Raw genomic sequence first — 20,394 nt, 5'->3', positions numbered from 1 at the left:
TAAGCAGGCTTCACACTCGGCGTGGAGCCCAACACAGGGTTCCATCCAATGACTCTGGGATCATGAACTGAGCCAAAGTCAAGAGTCAGACGCTCAATCAACTGAGCCACCCAGGCCCCCCCTGTGCTCTTTTCCCATGTTGCAAAGTGGCTCTAGACAAGAGAGCCAAAGACAGACTTCTGACTCGAATTCTACCTCCAGTACTCACCAGCAGTGTGACCCCAATTAGCGGGCCATGTAACCACTCAGAACCTCATTTCTCTATAAAATAGAGATACTGGGCAAGGACTGTGTTCTGAAAACCAGAACTTTATTCCTACGTTTGGGGCAAACTCATTTGGCAGCCAGACTCCATCTGAACGGGTGTGAGGCTATTTATAGTCATTCCTTATTTCACTCAGTGTGAATATTCATAGGTTTCACTATAGAAATATTAATGTATTTGATTACAGGCACTGCCCCAGACCACAGGGATGTTATGTAATACATGGCATATGCACATTAATTAATAAACTCTGGAACTCTCTCAATTCTGAAGCAGTCTGGCCCCAGGGTTTTGGATAAGGCCCTATGGCTCCTCAATGGGTTGCAGTGAGGATTAAGGGAGATGATGTGTCAAAAATTCTGAGCACTAGGCCCAGCATATAGTCAGTGCTCAATACTCGGTGATTATTCTAGATCTCAAGCTCAAACTGACAAGACAGGAAAGAAGCTCTGGCTTGTGCAGGAATTCGCCACAGGAGCTGAAACCAAAGCAAGAAAAGAGTGGAAATGTTCCACTTTGCACTTAACTGAAATCGGCAGGTCTCTTTGGTTCCTGAAAAGTCTATCCTAGTAAACAGAAGTCTTTAGGGCCTCAGACGTTCTTGAGTGTATTTGTGGAATGATTCACTGTGATAGCAAATAGGGTCTCTGTGAAGGTCCTCAAAAAAGAGACCACGTGCTTGGTAACTGTAAGATGTATCTAATAATGTGCCCTTTCTAGCCATTGGGCAAGAGTCTGAGGTTTTGTGTCAAAATTCACTTTCCAGAATCATGGATCTTGCAGGGTGTTCCAAAACCCTGTTCCTCCCAAGTCCCCAAGGCCCCACCTTGAGGGTGGGACCTGAGACCCCACCCCTCACTCCGATCACCTTCCCTTCTACCTGTGGTTCTACATAAAAATCCATTTGGCAAAAGGCTTCTGTGGCTTTGGCCAAGAGACCAGCCCTTTCCCACCATACAGGCTGAGAACCGCAGCCCAGAGAGGCACTGTGTGCGGAGGCTAGAACCTTCTTAACACTGCCTGGGTTCGGACCCCCCCCCCCCCCCGAACCACTCACTAGCTGAGTGATCTTGGGCAGTATGACCTCCAGGTGACTTACTTTCCTCATCTGTAAAGGAAGATCCTGATGGCTGTTGTGAGGATTAAATGAAGTTAATTTGTGGAAAATTCTTCAAACAGTGCCTGGTGTAGTACACACCGTAGAAATGCTGGCCACTATTAATGCTATAAAATAGTGAGTCTGTGGCAGAGCCGAAGCCTGGGTCACTCCACTCCAGGAATCTTGTCCAACTAAATTCATGTTTTTGAAAATAAGGGTTGACAAGGATATGGGGAAATTGCTGGTGGGAATGTAGAATGATGCGGCCACTGTGGAAAACAGTTTGGTGGTTCCTCAAAAAGTTAAACGTGGAATTGACATACGGCCCAGTAATTCCACTCCTCATTATATACCCAAGAGATATGAAAATAAGTGTTTAAACAAGTATGTGTACCCAAATATACATAGACACAGTATTCACAGTAGCCAAAAAGAGGTAGAAACAACCCAAATTTCCATCAGTGGATGAGTAAACAAAATAGGGTATATCAATACAATGGAATATTATTTAGCCATAAAAAGGAATGTTGTTCTGATACATGCTATAATGTGGAGGAACCCTGAAAACATTGTTGCTAAGTAAAAGAAGCCAGATACAGACTGCGGGCTATCCAAAATAGATACATTCATAGAGACAGAAAGCAGATTAGCGGAGGAAGGAGTGATGGTGGGAACTGCTTAATGGGTATAGGATCTCCTGGGTGGGGGGGATGATAAAAAGGGTTTGGAACTAGACAGAGGTGATAGCTGTACAGCCCTGTGACTGTATTAAATGTCATTGAATATATATTTTAAGATAGTTAATTTTATGTTCTACTAACCTCACCTGAATTAAAAAATAAATTCACTGCAAGGAAGCTGTCATCAGACTTCAGTCAACAAGGGCAGTTATGCTCATGCAGAAAGTATTTGAGGGGTCAACCCCCTCACTCCGAGCATGGCACTGGGGAGCACAGTTTATCCCTCTTGACCCTTAGGAAACTGTGAGCTCCCCAAACCGAGGGTGTCTGACTTATTTCTGATTCCCCAGCACCTGGCTCTGCACACACGGGATCCTCAGGGAACACAGGGCTCCAGGGGGTAATTAACGAAAGCACAGTGAGCATACCCCAGCGCGGGCCGCCCCTCGCCTGTTGTGCGGTGCTAGGCCAGCGGCTCAAGCCTCCCGGCTTGCTTTCCTCGCCGCGAAATAACATGGGAAGATGGTGCTGTGCGCGGTTCACTCTGCCAGCCCGGCGGTGCGTCTCAGGCTGGGGGACGGGGGTGGCCCAGATGCAGGACCCAGCAGGGAGCAGCTGCGGCTCCCCTTAGGGTTTAGTATTATTGGGAAACAAGTCTTCCTCCAACCCCAGCTTTATGGAGATATAATTGACGTACAACACTGCGTAAGTGTAAGATGGACAACATGTTGATCTGATACACTTACATATTGCAGAACAGTTCCCGCTGCAGGGGAAGCTAACACCTCCACCACGTCACCCAATCAATCACCTTTTCTTTCTGGTGGTGGAAACATTTAAGATCTAGTCTCTCGGTAGATTGCAAGATTGGTCAAGGGGATTCTTCATCTATGTTCCTGTAAGAAACTGGTTTTGCTACAGCCTGAACTAAAATATTTTCCTGCCTTAGTCCAGCTCACACTAACAAAAACAAATTCATTTTGTCTGTCATTTTTCTGTACTAATATATTTTTGTTCCTAAACCTCTGCCATCTGCTACTCCTTGTGTGGAGTAAAATAAGAAATAAGAAGGTGTCTGATTTTATAGGAAAATAGATACGGACATTTTACACCAACTACATTGGAATAGTGTCTTTTGAGGAACAGACTCTGGGACCAACAGCTCTGCCCTTTTTCTGGGTGACCTTGGGAATCACACGACCTCTCTGCTCTTCATCTTTACAATGAGGGTGAACATGGTACCTGCCACATAAGATGCTGAGGACTGAGTGAATTACCAAAGGACAAGCGTCTGGCGCCTGGGGAGCGCTCCGTGTTCACCATTGTTACTGTTGGTGGGGTAGTGGCGGTGGTGTCATTACCAGTAACTCTGTAGTGGTCCCTACACCGCAGTCTGGTGTCCTCCCAGGTGTCCTAACCCCTACACAGCAGGTTGTACATTTTGCCAACCTGTCTATACAAGGAAAACTGAGTGTGAAGAAGGAGTGAGTGCATTTGGTGACCAAGTGAATGAGATCTTCCCAATCTGAATACTCAGAATCCATGGTGAGGGACGCTAGAGAGAGAATGGAGTGTTCATGAAGTTCAGGATTCTTAGGCGTCATCACGGATGTTATAGCTAGACTCATCCTTAGCATGGAAGAACAGTGAGCAAATCGCTGGATCCCATCGAGTTTGGGCTTCCGTGGTTGGATCAGACCTTCCAGAAGTTTACGAGGATGGGCTGCCCCCACTCCCCATCCTCCCCCACCCCCCAGCGTGGGGTTAACCGGATTCTGACAAGGTGGTAGATGAGCTTCAGTCTATAGTAACAGTGACACCACTAGCCCTGGTCTCTGCCTGGACCTAGAAATGTTTTGTTTGGCTGTGCTAAGTTAAAACAACACAGAAATGTCACATAAAAATCAGGGGCTTGAAAGAGCAGGGAGCCTAGAACAGGAGACACACCTTCCTGCGTGGACCAGAAGCTGGAGCTTGTATGCGCCCCCTGGTGGAGGACTCCCTCACGCCCACCGCCTACACCTGCTCCTGCCATTCACACAGGCGACCCTTCTGGCCCCTAAGCACTGGAGTTGGCACCTCTGGTCTAAAATCCAAACACATCTGTGATGCTAGAAGTGGCTTTCATTCATGTACTGACGATTCACTTTTTAAAAAGTTACCTAAAGCAAGAGCCATTTGCTTTGAAATGAGAAATGGAAATAGAGTGGGAGTTTCCAAATTCACTAGCTGTTATGCTGTATCATGGCTCTTTACACACAGAAAATATTTATTTACAGGCCTCATCACTTACCGCTTTTCACTAGCCACACTTTTTCTTTTCCAAAGCTATCCCCTAAATATGGGGTTCCTCTTGAGCTACTTGGATCCTCTGACTAAAGGAGCGAGGAGCCAGGGTGAGAAAACTAGGCAGACTCCATCCAAGAATTCAGTTTACTCATCAGTTTTGCTTAAGTTAAGGAAAACAAGCTTCCACCATCCTCCTCTGGGCCTATTTCTGAGCTCACACTTGGAAAGGTCAAATAAACACCATAAATCCATTAGAAGGCCTTCATATTAAACCCCAGAGGCTTATGCTGTTTAGCAAGAGGCTAGGGTGATGACATTTTCCAAGTGGAAGGAAGTTTGCATGACCTTGGCTATTTGCTAGGGCACAGGAGTCAACTGTCCCCATTAGCCTCGATGGTTGCACAGAGCACTGCCTGGGGCCGAGTCAGGAGGGGGTGGACAGTGGGGCTGCTGGTCGCACCTGGAGAAGCCCCCTCATGCAGTCTGCTTTGGCTTCCTTCTCCTTTCCGAATTCTTTAGGCCAAATCCCAGGTGCAACCAGGGGAACTGAATGACCTGTTAGCAGCTTCCCCCCACTAGGCAGGTCCCTTATCGGCCCCATATCTCACCAATTGCCTGCTGGCATGGCTGGGCTTTGTTGGGCCAGGGGCTCACCTCCAGTCCATCCAGGGATCTCCGCGCACAAAGAAAGAGCTACCCCTCCCTGACACCCACGGAGCAAGGCTGAGGCTTGGGGCCTGGGGGCACAGAGACTGGGTGACAATCCTCTGAGCTATGTTTTTCCCTCAATGACTGTCACCCCACTTCCCCAGGAGAGTCTGCCAACATGAGGGGTATTCCAAACCATACTGCCCGAGTTCTGGTCTCTTTTAGCCACTTGAAGGTGGCTTTAAGCAAGCTACCTAACATCTCTCTGTGCCTCAGTTTCCCCAGTCTGTAAGTGGGCATTTATAATAGTAGCTGCCTCATTGGGTGATAGTAAGGCATAAGTACAGTAAGACTTTGACCATCTCTGGATATAAGAAGTACAATGCACGTCCTTGCTGTGACTATGTTTTTACTATTATTATTGCCAAAAATGCAGCCAAGGAGCCCAGAACAACATCAAGATAGACTTTGAAAATAGATCAACACTCAAGGCTTTCCTTGTGCTTTTGCTTCTGATGAAAAGATTGGAGGAACACCCCCCAAACAGAAGGGGCTGGTGGAGAGGGCTGGATTCACAGAGCTAGATTCGAACCCCGGCTTCCTGGTGCTCCAGAGGATGGACCTCCCCAGCTGTCTGGTCACAATTACCTGTGGTTAGTGACATGGAGGCATCCTACACGGGGTGTCCCACCCCGATCTCCACACCACCTGCCTCTGCTTTCACTTTGTTCTAAAGGACCAACTGTTCTGAAACAATAGCTGTCACGTTTGGTCACCCAGGTGTGCCAGGCCTAAGCCCGTGCCCCTCATCTTGTGCCCCAACACCCCCATGAGGAAGGCACCATCCCCCTTCTACAGGGGAGGCGGCTGGCCATGTAAAGCCGGAATTCAGCTCCAGGCCTCGGCTGCGTCTCCTTCCAGCGACGCCTTTTTTTAAGCAGTGCAAAGTTCTCGGCAGGCGAGGGTGACTCCATTATTACTCATCAGCTAGAATTCAACTATAATTCATCTCTGGCCAACCATCTGGCCAGATAGAGGCCTGGCCATAACTTCTCTCACTCACTTTTGCTCTCTTTCTCTTTTTTGTTTTTAACTGAACCCCCGATGCACAGAATTGGATTAAACACAATCCTTAGTTGTAGTACACCGTCATCGGTACATGCATAGCCCTCTTTCATTCTAACTTGTGTCTTTATTTATTTCCTTATTATTTAATGCTCCCGTGAACCTATCCCCCAACCCAAGGACTAGAACACTGGCAGTTGGGTATGTCCGTGTCCATCCCTGGTTCATCCCTGCCAACAGTTTTGTGTTTATTCTTCCTTATAGATTTTTCACTTATAGATATATGTCTAAACAATGGCTTGCTTTCAGTCGTTCTTGAACTTTTCTAGTTTGTCTGTTCCAATACCACACTGTGTTCATTGCTGTGGCTTTAAGTAAGTCTTGCTATGTGCTCAGCAAGTCCTGCTGCCCCCACGCTCCTTATTCTTCTTCTTTAGAAGGGGACACACCATGAAGAAGGGGGACCCATCCCTGAGGGCCCCAATGCTGCCCTGGATGGGACCTGCACCAACTGTCTCTGAAGGACATTGTGCTCCCTTTGTGGTCATCCCCTATTGCACATGTTTCTTTCAGCATCTGTAGGGACAGCCAGGTGGTTCCCAGGACTCCAGGAGCAGAAAAGACTTCTGGGGACACAGGGACAGTCCATGGTGCCCAGTGTATCAGAGACAGAGCCCTCCCCCCCCCCACCTCCCTGAGGCTCTCCCCACATGGCCAGGGCCTGTCCCCGTCCAAAGCCAGTGTGTCCAGCCCTTGTGCAGCTCCCCAAGGCAAGCCCCAAGTTGAAAACAGCCAGATACTCTGGGAAATTTTTCAGCTGAGTCAGGAACATCCCTCCACCAGACGGAGGAACTGGCGCAGTGTGTTACTAATTCTGTCTGCCTGTGGGACCTTGCTGGAGGGTTCTTCAGCTGGCTTAGGGCAATGTAAAAGGGCTACTTCTTGAAAATGTGTTCCTTGCACCAGAAGAGCTGGGCTCCAGTTTCCTTTGTAAAGAGGAGGCATATTGCAGCTGCCTCCGTGGTCCCAGGGACCAAGCACCCATCGTGTGCGGAGCAAAGCCATGAGGGCTGGGCAGCAAGGACAAGAGTCCATCCCTACCTGTGGGAGCCCAGAGTCTACTGGGGTGAAGAGAGCACCAACAACAGGAAATGATCCTAGAGGAATTCAGGATGGTCAGGGATTTATCACAGGTCTGGGCTAGGGAAACCATGCTTCCCAAATGGAAAATTAGACAATGACCTCTGGCAGCGGAACAGAATATTTCCAATAGGGGTTGTCCCATAAACTCCTCAGGTGCGTCACCATAATGATGAGAACCACTCAAAGGCCTCTGCTGGGGAGAGGTATCAGGGGATCAGGCTCACCCAGCAGAGAGCAGAAGCCGTACCAGACGGGAAGAGGGCGGAGGCAGGGAGACCCTCGGGAGGCTGCTTTACATGGTGGGGTCAGGAGGTGACCAGAGGGCTGGTCATGAAGGTAGGAAGGCAGGATGGATCAGAGGTGTTTAGAAGGCGGGAATGGAAGGGCTTGCTGCTAGGGCCAATTTGGAGGGCAGAGGAAAGGAGAGGAGGGGCTTAGGAGCCCGAGACGTGGCCCCTGGGACAGGGATCCCACCAGAGAGGCCCAGTGGTGAGGAGGAGGGCCCGGGGGAGGTATGTGGATTCTCTGCTGGGTGTTGGGACGTGTGTGGAACTGCCCGCCCCATGGACCGGGTCTGTAGACTATTGGATTGGAATCACTGGGGATCTCATGAAATTGCTGGTTCTGGTGCAGCTACTCAGGGTAGGCCAGAGATCCCGGAGTTCCTAACAGACGCCCAGCTGAAGCTGGCGCTGCTGGTCCATGGATGGCTCACGAGGGGCCCAGCCTGGAGCCAGGGTAGAGGCTGCTGTGACACTGTCCCTGATGCAGGTAATAGCAGGAGCTAAGAGGGGCGCCTGGGTGGCTCAGTCAGTTAAGTGTCAGGCTTCAGCTCAGGTCATGATCTCACGGTTAGTAGGTTCGAGCCCTATGTCAGACTCTGTGCTGACAGCTAGCTCAGAGTGTGGAGCCTGCTTCAGATTCTGTGTCTCCCTCTCTCTCTGACCCTCTTCTCACGCTGTCTCACTTTCTCTCAAAATTAAAACATCAAAAAAAAAATAGCAGGAGCTAAATACCTGTTGAGGTAGATAGTCATTTTAGTTTCCTCTCCAAAATGAAAGTTGATAATTTCAGTCAGAATTTAAGGATGTGAGAATGGAAAGGGACATGTGCCTTTTTGGAAATGTCTTCATTTGAAGAGTGAGGCACACGCCACCTCACAGTGAGCATTTGTTCCTGGGACTCACCTGGGCACCCTCATGGACACTTGAGGTACAAGATCGAGCATACAGCCTCTATTCTCAGCAAGGTGAGGGCACTGACTTTTTAACAGACTAGATCTTCAACAACTGATTTTTGTGTCCTCAAAGTGTCACTTGAGAAAACTGTGAACTTCTCCCAATGTTACACAAATGAGATTCTTTGAACACATCTTAGAGATGTGGCTTTGGAGCCAATAGCCATCCTCACCCAGCAGTAGAGCTAACTCTTATTCATCTTCTAAAACTTCTCTTACCTGCAGCCTCCTCCAGGAACCCATCCTGGATACCCCCAGGCTGGGCTAACTGCCCTTCTTCCTGGCTCTCACAACTCTCCTTGCAATTCCTGCTCTTAAACGCAAACCCACATGGGCTGCCACCATTCATTCCAGTCTCCCTGTCCCATCTGTCATCCTGTAAGTCCCAGTGTGCCCAGCTCCCTGCTCAGGTCTTGCAAAGCAAGTTTAGCAGTAGAAGTATGATGAGTGCATGCATGTATGACTCATCATTGCATCAGAGGGACAAGACTTTATCCTCAAAGTCCACAAAATGACACTGGGACTCTGGTTTCCCTTCAAACCCTTCTTAAGAAGACTGATTATAACAGTGATGTCCTCATGCTTCGATTTCCCCATCTGCAGAATGGGCCAATGAAGATATCTTACATTGTTTGGGGAAAGTTCAAGTTTGCTGCCAATAGAGACTGGCCTTGACCCCATACAAGTACGGAAGCCAGAAGCCGAGCTAGGATTCCTCTCCAGTACCGCTACCCACACCCCTGCCAGGCTCTCAAGAGGCTGGGCAAGTGACGGGACCTTCTTCCCATCTCCCCAGTCCTCCCCAACCTAAAACACAGAGGCTTCTTCAGCCAGCAACTCCTTTGAGGCTGAGGAGGCTCAACAGGGGCTGAGGCCACAAATCCCCAGGGAGGCCTGAGCCCCCTCCCCCTCCCATTCCAACACCTGCCTGGAGCCGTTCATTCTTCCTCACAGAGGGGTGAAGGCAACAGCTGACACCCACCCACAGGCTTTGGCAGGGCCCAGGCACAGCAGCAGAGTGAGTGTGCAGGCAGTCCTCGCTCTGCTGAGATCTGGGCCAAGAGAGCAGAGAGCACCCATGGATAGAGAGTCCTCAGATTGAGGATTCAGGTCACCAGATTCCTCATTCCTGCGGCAGTGCTAATGTGAGGCTGTGGCTAAAACAAGTCCCACTTGGTAAACCTGAGTGCAGCCTCTCAGCAGCCAGCCCTGCCTTTGATAATACAGCAGGTTATGGCCAGCCTGCTCAGTAGTACCACCTCCCCCAGGAAGCCCACCCTGCCTGTGCTAGCAGCTTGGGAGCCGTGGCCCTAGGTCGCTAAGACTCACCTAACATTTATCTCACAGGCCTCACTGGCTGTGCCTTTCACTTTTTCATGTATATTTAAGCCCAATTTGATTGGGTTCAGTTAGAGTCCTTCCGCTGCCAGGATTAAATGTGATTTCTGTTCTGCCAAGTGCCAGCTGTGGAAGGGACCCTGAGCCTTCTTGCCAAACCACTTGCCGCACTGATAGAGGCTGAGACCCTAAGGAGGAAGGCAAAGCCCCTCTGCCAGCTGGTGGCCGAGGCCAGCTGGAGCCCAGCGCTGCCAGCGGCTCTGCCACTTTCCGCTCAGCTGTGCTGCAGGTTCGGGCCAGGGGGCCCTGAGATGGAACTGAACAGAGGTGAACTGAGCTCCAGGTGCTCCTCGCCTCCTGTGCATTCTCAGTCCCCAGCCCTGCGCCCCCGGCCACTCACTGGCTACCCATCCCGCCAGTCTGTCCCCATCCTTCCTGTCGCTGGGGATGACGAATCATTCAGCTGGGTGAGGAGGAAGGTGAAGGAAAAGGATGCTGATGGGTTGAGCAGAAAAGGAGAGGGTCCTGTGGCCACAGTGGGGGTGGTTGGTCCAGTGGTCAGAGACTAGGGTGCTGAATTAGGAATTTAGGGATATGGCTGGGCTCCATGGCCTGACCCAGGGGTGGGCAGCTGGGTGGAGGAGAGTGTCCTGAGCACGGCCGGAACCAGGAGCCTGAGAGATGAGAGCATTGTGCCTGTGGAGGGTTGCGTCAGAGGCGGGCGGCAGGTGTGGGTGGAGAGGGGACCTGGGAGGCCAGGCCAGAGCCCTGACAAACAAGGGGCCAGAGGTCAATAGATGAAAGCAGCAAGGATCAGAGCCAAGGGGCGCGAGGAGGAGCTGGAACTTCTCACAAGCAGATGGCAGGTGCAGAGCTGCAGATGTGGCAAGGAATCCTGCCCACCTGCTGGGCCTGGGCACTGACGGTCCCCAGGGAAGGCTGAGGGGCGGTGGAGTCTGGGAGAGAAGGCACAGAAAGTAGAGGGACCTCCCGGAGAAGTCAGGGGTGCAACAAAGCTGCAGTTCCAGAGAGCACTGTGGAAGATTCGCTGAGGTTTGGGACCATAGGTGAGGAGGCACAGAACCTTATGGAGAAGATGGCACTTGGGAGAAGCGATGGCCATGGGCAGGAGATCTAATGGCTCTTCATGTCCATCATTCCACCGTCCTTCACGTCCCCGTTCCATTTACTCTCCCTTCAGAGTACGTTTTCATCCTGCAGAAGCACCTCCCTGAGTAACATTCAGGCTGGGCAGGCAGAGGCTCTTTCAGAATCTGAACTGTAGCTGCTTTTTGCTCCGAGGCAGTGCAGTCCCCTGTGCTGGGAGCACTGTAGAGTGTTCTGGGGACCACGCTCTTGCCGGACACACCTTCCTGGAGAGGACTGGGTCAGGGAGCTGGCGGGCCATGGCCAGGCGCTTCCCCAAGGCTCTCTGTCTCATGCAGAGAACCAACGCAGACTTCGGCTGTCCCAGGTGCTGAGCTTACAGTTCTTCCAGGGATTACCCTGATGTTTACTCCACGCCCAGTCTTGCCCATGCCCGCCCCTGGCACACAGGGCTGCCAGTTTTCTGCCTGATTTTTCCACCATCCTGTCCCTGTCTTCCCTGAATTTGTCCAAATGTCCAGGCTACCGACTGCCTTGCGTGCTTTCCAGTGCTGTTGTCAGAGCTTTTACACGCGCACAGGTGCACACCCCCCTGCCCTTTCGGGAGACGCAGCCAGGAGAGGTGTAAGCAGGTGGTCCAGGCTGCCCCCTTGAGCACAGCCCCACACAGTTCAGGTGGTGTTTTCCAGCACACTTCGTTCCCCTTTGGAGGATTCCCAGGTCCTCACTCCGCAGTGTTGCCGCGGAAGGCCATGCATTATTTAAGACTGCTCTGCTGTGCGGCACTCCTGTGTGCATGGAGGGTCTCGCTCGCTCTGTATCCCAGGGAAAAATGTGGGCCTCACCTGCGCTGTGGGGACCATCTGTGCCAGTGATGCTCGTTGGCACCGAGTTCATCAGAAAACGCTGCTTCTGTCCCCGCTGCTGTCATGACGCTTTTTGCTGGGGAAACAGTGAAGCTTGCTAAGAGAAAACTCCAGATTCCAAATGCTTTCTAGATATGAGCCGAGGTCCCAGTCGACCATGGCAGGGCCAATTGGTACAGGGATGCCATGTATTTTAGAAGGGAGTGGGCAATGACATATTTGTCCATTTGCATAATTAAGTGGAGTGACACTTGACAGGTGTAGTCACAGAAGGTAGCCAAGCCACTGGGGAGGAGGTGACACTCAGCTCCTATAGAGGAGGCAGGCTTCTGGCAGGCAGGGGGGTCTAACAGCTGAGGGAGCAGCATGAGGGGAGGCCCAGAGGCATGCAGGCAATTCTCTGAGTCTTCGGACACCAAAACCATAGCCTCTGGATAAGCCATTAGCACAGTGTTTGGCACACAGAGCGTGGATGTGATTGCCCGTGCGCGTGTCTTCTCATCTCTTTTCCTGAATACGGTACCCAGGTCTGCTTCAGTTCAGATTTCAAGGCGGTCACTCAAACCTTCCTCCAGCTTCTGACCATTGTCTATAGCTGTTGCAAAAGGATCTCATCTCTTGACCTTAAAATGTTGATCTTTCTTCAAATTATTAATGTAGAGATGAATGTAGGGTAGGACTCACACTTGGCATCTTCCACTGCAGGCAGAGGGGACAAAAAGGGGCCCAGGGAAGCGGCTTAAGCCACCAGTCCCCGTGTGAAATCTCCACCATTCACCGTTTCCATCACAGATATGGACTCTCGAAGCCAGATGCTCTAACTTCCCTACTTCACCGACAGCAAAACAGAGTCTCTGGCAAGTTCCATGGCTTACCTGGGGGTGTGCAGGGATTGGTGGAGAATTAAGGAAAATTCAGGTCACCGCAGAACCTCAGAAATGATTGCCTTGTGATATTTTTAGCACGGACCCAGACATTCAGCCCCAGCTTCAATAAATCTTCATCAAGAGCAGAGCTGCTGTCAATTAGGGCCATGTACTGAGGCATGTTTAGAACCACAGTAAGTAAGTAGTTACTATTTTTAAAGGTGCCTCTTGGGCTGACGGCTGACATAAGACCTACCGTAGGATGTCTTTAAGCCAAGGAGCGTGCTGTAGCATATTGTCATCACAACACGTGGCTGGGGGTGTTGCTCTCCCCACTTTACAGATGAGAAAAATGTGGTTTCAAGAAGGCGAGCCAACTGCCTGGCCCCCTGGCGGTGGGAGTGGGGGAAGGGACTCCAAGCCAGCCCCCTCTCCCCACTTGGCCCCTTTGAGGCTGCTGGGAGGTTGTCTGGCTTGTGCTGTGTCCACACCCCCCAACCGTGGAGTGGAGGCACTCCTGACTCAGTCAGCGACCTTTAGTTTTTCTTAACGGAAATGCATTTTTGACGTATAAATACGCAGGGAGCATGCAGATCTCAGGTGGCGAAGCTGGATGGTTTCTATCAACTGAACACACTGGTCCGGCCAGAACTCGTCAAAGAGCGGGACAGTAACTTCCCCCCAGCTTCCTCTTTTCTTTATTTTAATGTCTGCTTACTTTTGAGAGAGAGAGAGACAGAGCATGAGTGGGGAAGGGCAGAGAGAGAGGGAGACACAGAATCTGAAGCAGGCTCCAGGCTCTGAGCTGTCAGCACAGAGCTGCCCCACACAGGTCTCGAACTCAAAAACCGGGAGATCATGACCTGAGCCGAAGTCTGATGTTTAGCCAACTGAGCCACCCAGGTGCCCCTCCTCCTGCCCCTCCTAATCACCTCCTGCCCAGTACCACCGCTTCCCTAATAGGTGAAACCACACAAAATGTACTTTTCTTTCACTCAAAATTATGTTTGGGAGTCATCTGTCTTTTTGCATGTAATTGTGAGTCCTCATTCTCATGGCTGGTTAGTGTTCTGCTATATGAAGATGCAAAATTTACACTTACATTCCACTGCTGGTGGACAGTAGAATTGTTTCCAGATTGCTTCTGTTACAAATACTGCTTCAGGGGTGCCTGGGTGGCTCAGTGGGTTAAACGTCCAACTCTTGACTTTGGCTCAGGCTGTGATCTCATGATTTGTGGGTTCACTCCCCACATCAGGCTCTGTACCGACAGCACAGAGTCTGCTTGGGATCCTCTCTTTCCCTCTCTCTCTGCTCCTCCCCTGCTTACTCTCTATCTCTCTCTCAAAATAAATAAATAACTTTAAAAACAAATTGCGCATCTGTGAGCATTCGTGTACTTGCATTTGGTACACTGGTGCACACCGGAAGTAAGTCTGCAGGCCACAGGCTCAGCTTTAGTGTTCTAGAATGCCTGTGCCCCCTTACATGCTCTTGGCATTATGAGAGCTCCATTCCTCCTCCTCCTCGCCCGCACTTGCTGTTGTCTTATTTTCATTTTGGCCATCCTGGCTGGCAAGCAGCAGAGTCACATAATGGTGTTAATTTAAAGTTGAGTACTTTTTCACCTACTTATTGGCCATTTGCATATGCACTTTTGTGAACAATGACTCCTTTTTAATGTTGCTTTAGTTGGAAAACATTTCTGAAAATGGCTTCTGTGCTGAGAGATTCCGTGTTTCTCTTCCCACCTGGTTGGTCATCGCTAAGCCTCCACATATGGCAGTTCCCAGAAGGGTTCCAAAGCCAAGGGGAGTCAGAAAGAGGAGTCAGAAGGTGGGCTCAGGCAACACTGGGCATCCCTGGAGATTTGGAAGTTCCACGGCTGCCGCATGGCCTGGCTTGGTGCACTCTGGTGTTGCTGCACAGCCATCAGTTCAAAGGTCACTCAGAAATGAGGAGAGAAGACATATTTCACATTTAGAGCTAAAGATGTGCCCCAACCTCCAGCCCCGGCCCCCTTTCTCCCTTCCTTTGGAATTGGGCTCTGTACTGATTTCAAAGACTGCAGAGGAATGAATGGATAAACAGAGTTCTTTTCTTCTGCTCAGCCCCTAACGAGGCAGAGCACACATAGGGCATTGGGTTTGCTGACAAGGCTTAGTGTTCTGGGCACTGAGGACCTGATGTGTGTCTGGAGCTTTAAAATATTTAAGGAAGCTTTCAAGCTCTGGCATGATTATCAGACATTAACAGCTCAGAATTTCCCTGATGCAAAGTGCCAGGCCATCTCCCCTCACTCAGAGCCAGAGCCTACCTATGACCGGCCCTCCCCAAGCTTACACTCACAAAGGGCAACCCAACAAAGGCCTGGGCGAAGAGGAGATGGCTAGAAATGGCATGTGTTCAACACCTACTCTGTGCTGGTCATCATGCTCAGTGCACTGCACTTTCCAGCTCACTTAATCCCCACCTCAATTAAAACCTGCCCTGTTCTCCGGGGACTTATAGGAGAGTGGGGAGCTGAGACAGAAATGGTGCCAGGAGCCATTTATTCCAGTAGCTTAAAACATCTAGAGGACATGCCCCGAAGCAGAACATTAATTCATTGAACAGGCAATTGCTGGGCCAGCCCCCTGTGCACAGACTGATGCTGTAGGTCCCAGGACAGGTGAGGCAGGGTCATGTCCTTTAAGAAGTTCAGAGGCTGCTTGTAACAAGGAATGGAATCGAAAGCCCTTGCCACATTTGTCTAAGTGGAGGAAGAGTGCATTTCTGGTCAGCACCCCTTGTGCGTGGCACCCACCTGTGCCCGCCCAAGCCACGAGTGGGGCCCGGCCGCTGGCTTGGGCACCTACTGGCCATATGTCCTTGGGCAAGTGGCTTATTCTCTTTGTGTTTCAGTTTCCTCCTCCTTAAAATAGGGACAGGGCACCTGGGTGGCTCAGTCGGTTAAGCATCCGACTTTTGGTTTCAGCTCAGGTTGTGATCTCATGGTTTCATGAGTTCGAGCCCCGCGTCAGGCTCTGCGCTGACAGTGTGGAGCCTACTTGGGATTCCCTGACTCTCCCCTCTCTGTGTCCCTTCCCCACTCATGCTGTCTCTGTCTCTCTCAGCATAAATAAACTAAAAAAAATTTTTATAAATAAAAATAAATAAAATGGGGGTAATAATAGTTACAATAATAATTTCTACCCCAAAAGGTTGTTGGGAAATAAGTTTGATAATACATTCCTGTGAGCAGCTCAGCACAGTACCTGACCACATAATAAGTCTTCAGTAAAGAGTAACTACAATTAACCTGAAACTAATGTGACCCTGAGTGTCAGCTATACTCAAATAAAAAATATATAAACAATAAATAATTTAGAGTAACCATACTGGGCGGGGGGAGTTGGTCAAGAAAGGGAAACCCACAAATTAAAGTAACTATAATTAGATAGGAGGATTGGGGTTTGGGAGGGGGTGTTCACAGAGGCATGACTTGGGGAGCAGGACAAAGCTTGGATCAGAACAAGTGGGGGACAGGGAGGAGGAGAGCTAGGTACAAGGGTGTAGCTATGGGAAAGATAGGGGTGGTGTCCGGTGTGGGCCTCGGCATGGTGGCTGTGTGACCATGTGACTGAGGGTGAGTGATCTGCTCTCTGGGCCTGAAAAACAGGATGCCAGTCTTCCCTGGCCAACTGTGAGCATTTGTACAAGGGACAAAAGAAGATACGGAGGCAAGACTGTTTAAAGCCACCAATCCTGGGGCACCTGCGTGGCTCAGTCAGTTAAGCGTCTGGCTTCGGCTCAGGTCATGATTTCACTGTTGGTGGGTTCGAGCCCCGCGTCGGGCTCTGGGCTGACAGCTTGGGGCCTGGAATCTGCTTTGGATTCTGTGTCTCCCTCTCTCTCTGCCCCTCTCCTGCTCACGCTGTCTCTCTGTCTCTCAAAAATAAATAAATGTTAAAAAAAATTTTTAATAGAAAATTAATAATAAAGCCACCAATCCTGCATGCAGATACACCTCCGCACAGCCTCGCCTCGAGTGAAGGAGAGCTGGGGACACGCCGGTGTGTGGCTTCCAGTGCACCGGCCAGGTCCCACTTTAGTTTGCACGGCTCTCCATATTAACTCCAAAACACACTCTTGACCACTTTCCCGTTTCTTATGATATTATTCCTACCACAACTCTTGGGTTAGTATTTACTACTTTACAGTTTTATTGCATCTTAGCACATTACAGAATGCTTTTAAACTATCACTTGTTCTGTTACCAAAAGCAGCTTTGGGGGTGCCTGGGTGGCTCAGTCGGTTAAGTGTCTGACTCTTGATTTTTGGCTGGGGTCATGATCTTACGTTTGTAAGACTGAGCCCCACATTGGGCTCTGTGCTGAGCAGAGCCTACTTGGGATTCTCTGTCTCCCATTCTCTCTCTCTCTCTCTCTCTCTGCCCCTACCCTTCTCTCTCTCTCAAAAAAAAAAATCTTAAAAAAAAAAGATGCAGAATTAGGCCTCTAGCATGTTGCCATAGGCTTGGGGAAACTAGGCCTGCACAAGCCATATGAGACATCATGTGACCCCCGTCCTCTTCATTCGTGACGCAGCTGACCATTCCTCTCCCTCCAAACCTTCCAGCCTGTCCTGTTTTATGCCTCTGTGCCTTTGCCTGTTCTCTTGGCCTAGAACATTCCCCTCCCTAACATCACATACAACTCCTGTTCATCCTTCAAAACCTCTTCAGTAATCCTCTCTTTGAAGCTTTCAAACAATTCTTCCATAGGAGCTGCCCAGTTTCTGTCCCTTTTACATTTAGGAATCATTGCATGTATCACACTCTATTACAATTATTCACCTGTTTAAACTCCAAACGACAAGCCCTCCTCCACTTCCAGGGCTGCCTCTGGCCTTGGTTTAGTTATCTCTGTATCCCTAGGTCCAATCAGAGGGCCTGGAAGAGAATAAGAGCTTAATAAGTATGTGTGCAATAAAACTCATTAAACTTGGTCTTACGTCCAGATGTTCTATGGGTTATGGATTTTAATTCATGAATTTTCCCAGAATTGGATTTTAAAAGAAAATGCATCCTTCTACTAATTATCAAAAGATGCTACAGGAGAAGTTAGAGGGTTCAAAGGGATTTCAAACAGCCTCCCCAAGCCTAACCTATTTCTAAAAGGAAGCCACTGCAGGTCCCTTCCTAGGTCAGAGGCTTTCATTTATATCATGACCTGCAGAGAGAAGTATTTTTTCCATTGAGACACACTCAACATGCATATCAGAGAAAACGCTTTCATGAAATGATACTCCTGCTCTCCATTTTCTCTTTCTTCCTTTTTTTTTAACTTGCTTGTCACCATCCAGTGAATTGATTTCAGGATTCTTTTTCTTTTTTTAATGTTTATGCTTGATTAGGGGAGGGGCAGAGAGAGAGGTAGACACAGAATCTGAAGCAGACTCCAGGCTCCCCCAGCTGTCCGCACAGAGCCTGATGCTCACCACCCACAAGATCATGACCTGAGCCAAAGTCAGCTGCTTAACCGACTGAGCCACCCAGGCGCCCCTCTTTTTTTTTTTTTTTTTTTATGTTTGCTTATTTCAGAGGTGGGGGGAGGGGCAGAGAAAGACAGACAGATACAGGATCTGAAGCAGGCTTCAGGCTGCAAGCTGTTGGCACAGAGCCCCGAGCCAGGCTGGAGCTCCTGAACTGTGAGGTCATGACCTGAGCTGAAGTCTGACCTTTAACAAACTGAGCCACCCAGGCACCTCGATGTCAGAGTTCTTTAGTCTAATCGGTTGCTTCCCACAGTTTCAAAAACCCTGCTCTAAGCCTCCAGTTTATATAACCGAAGAAGGCTTCCCGAGGAGTCCAGGCCCTGGAGGCCAGGTCACAGGAGCACTTGGGCAGGTGGTGGGTGGGCAGATGGCAGGCAGGGGTGAGAAGGTGTGCAAGCACTGGCAAGACTAATCCACTTCCCTCTCGTTGCAGCCGAGCCCCTGCCGCTCATGGACCTGTGCCGGAGATCCATCCGCCTGGCCCTGGGTCGCCAGCGCCTAAGGGACATCGGTGCCCTGCCCCTGCCTCAATCTCTCAAAAACTACCTGCAGTACCAGTGAGGCTGAGGAGCCCCAGTGGGACCCACAGCAGGGGCTGAGCCTGTCATTTCACACAGTACATTCAGGAAAGCGTCGTCCTCCTCGCCCCAGAGCGCCAGGACACTCCGTTCTTTGAAAGGACCAGGACGCGATGCCAACTTTGAAAGTGAAATGTCTCTTGCCAACAGTATTGGCCACCCTGGAGGCAGCCCTCCTAAGTCAGGCAGCTCCTTGGGAGCCGTGAGGAGCCTGGGGCCTGCGCCCAGGGGATCTGCCCACCGACCAAGACACAGCGGCCCCGCGTTGATCAGAGAGCCTGTCTCCTTATTCGACAGAATGAATAAAACATTTGGGCGGGGGACTTGCTGGTGTGTGCCTGGGTGCAGACAGGGCCAGGGGGTACTGGCCAGCGCGGGGAGAAAACTGCGTCTGAGTAATGAATGATGAAAGCAGCGTGATGCCAGTGCCCCTCTGGGCCCCCACCCCTTGACACATTAGGACTTTGTGCCCCTTTAAAAGACTGTTACCCAGGAATGCCTGATTGCAGAATTGGCAAGCGGACAAAGTAGTGTGTAGACCCCTACCAGCTTACCTCTTTGCACATTGTTTACTCACCCCTTCGCGTGCCCTCTGTCCCCGCCGCTGACCCGCAGTTCCCTGGCTACCCCAGGCACCTCTCTTCAGGGAAGCTGAGTCTGACTAATTCACCCCAGGGACAGAGTGTAGCCTTTATTATTACTATCTTATGTCTCATGGTCTTTTAAAAGAGGAATGTGGTGAGGGCAGTACTTAGTCCAAAGGTGCTAATGGGGGTCTGGGGGCATTGTGACACCCGAGTGGATGACGTCCCTGGGGGCGCTGAGGGTCTCTAGGCAACCGTCCATTCGTCCATTCGGATGTGCCTAGCCGCTGCAAAGCTTTATTTGAGCGAATTATTTTTTCACTTTAGGAGACATGTATGAGTTTGTTTCTGTTTCAAGCGTGTGTGTGATGTGCTGTTTATTTATCAGCTTGGGGCCGCAAGGGCAGCCCGGGGCCCGGCGGGGTGGTCGTGGGGAGCCGGGTCCTCCCTTGGGGCTGCCGCAGCCGCCCCCGCTGCCCCCGCCATTGGGCACTGCTCGTGCGCTTCCGGAGCTCTACGCGCACACGCGTTTGTAACTGGAAATCGTCACCCAGTGGGATCCCAGAGCCCCAGGCGGCACTGCTTCCCCCAACTTTAATGTGAATTTGACTGATGAGTGAGGAGCGTTTCTAATAAAGTTTGTTGTGCAGTCCTTCCGCCGTTTACTAAATGCTGCGCGGGGAGGTTTGGGAGGGTGTCTTCCATCTGCCTGGCCGGTGCCTTGGAAGACCCTCAGAAGGCAAGAGTGCGACCCCCTCCCAGGCTCTTCTTGCCTCTTCTTCTTCTTCTTCTTCTTTTTTTTTTTTTTTTAATTTATTATTGTGAGACAGAGAGACCAAGCATGAGCAGGGAAAAGGCAGAGAGAGAGGGAGACACAGAATCTGAATCAGGCTCCAGGCTCTGAGCTGTGAGCACGGAACCCGTCTCGGGGTTTGAACATCATGAACCAGGAGATCATGACCTCAGCTGAAGTCAGACACTGAACCAACTGAGCCACCCAGGTGCCCCTTGTGTCTTCTGTCTTGTTGTTCCCACTTGAGCCCAAACCTGAGTCATTTGATAAGGCCTGTCCTGGAAGAACAAACGTGTCA

General features: G+C 50.4%; 1 protein-coding gene and 1 long non-coding RNA gene across 3 annotated transcripts in view; one reads left to right on the top strand and one right to left on the bottom strand.

Moving 5' to 3' along the window:
- Positions 1-19,955, top strand: part of SPSB4 (splA/ryanodine receptor domain and SOCS box containing 4) — a 78,586-nt gene extending 58,631 nt beyond the window's left edge. Inside the window, exons 1-2 of one of the 2 annotated variants that reach the window (XR_003908849.1) lie at positions 18,367-18,472; positions 18,575-18,666. Coding sequence is in view for 1 of the 2 variants with exons in the window: in XM_029940157.1 (XP_029796017.1) it covers positions 18,575-18,702 (128 nt within the window). In the remaining variant the exon portion in view is untranslated. Of the gene's footprint in view, positions 1-18,366; positions 18,473-18,574 lie in introns of those variants that run through there. The other variant, XM_029940157.1, reaches the window with a different exon arrangement.
- Positions 14,259-19,511, bottom strand: LOC115292198. The gene is made up of 3 exons (XR_003908850.1): positions 19,297-19,511; positions 17,441-17,536; positions 14,259-14,550 (listed from the first exon to the last, which is right to left on the bottom strand). It is a non-coding gene; the product is annotated as an uncharacterized LOC115292198 (long non-coding RNA).
- Positions 19,956-20,394: the final 439 nt, after the last annotated feature.

Source organism: Suricata suricatta, chromosome 5 (assembly GCF_006229205.1).
Source record: "Suricata suricatta isolate VVHF042 chromosome 5, meerkat_22Aug2017_6uvM2_HiC, whole genome shotgun sequence".
Lineage (NCBI taxonomy): Eukaryota > Metazoa > Chordata > Mammalia > Carnivora > Herpestidae > Suricata > Suricata suricatta.
This window is presented reverse-complemented; position numbering and strand designations above follow the sequence as displayed.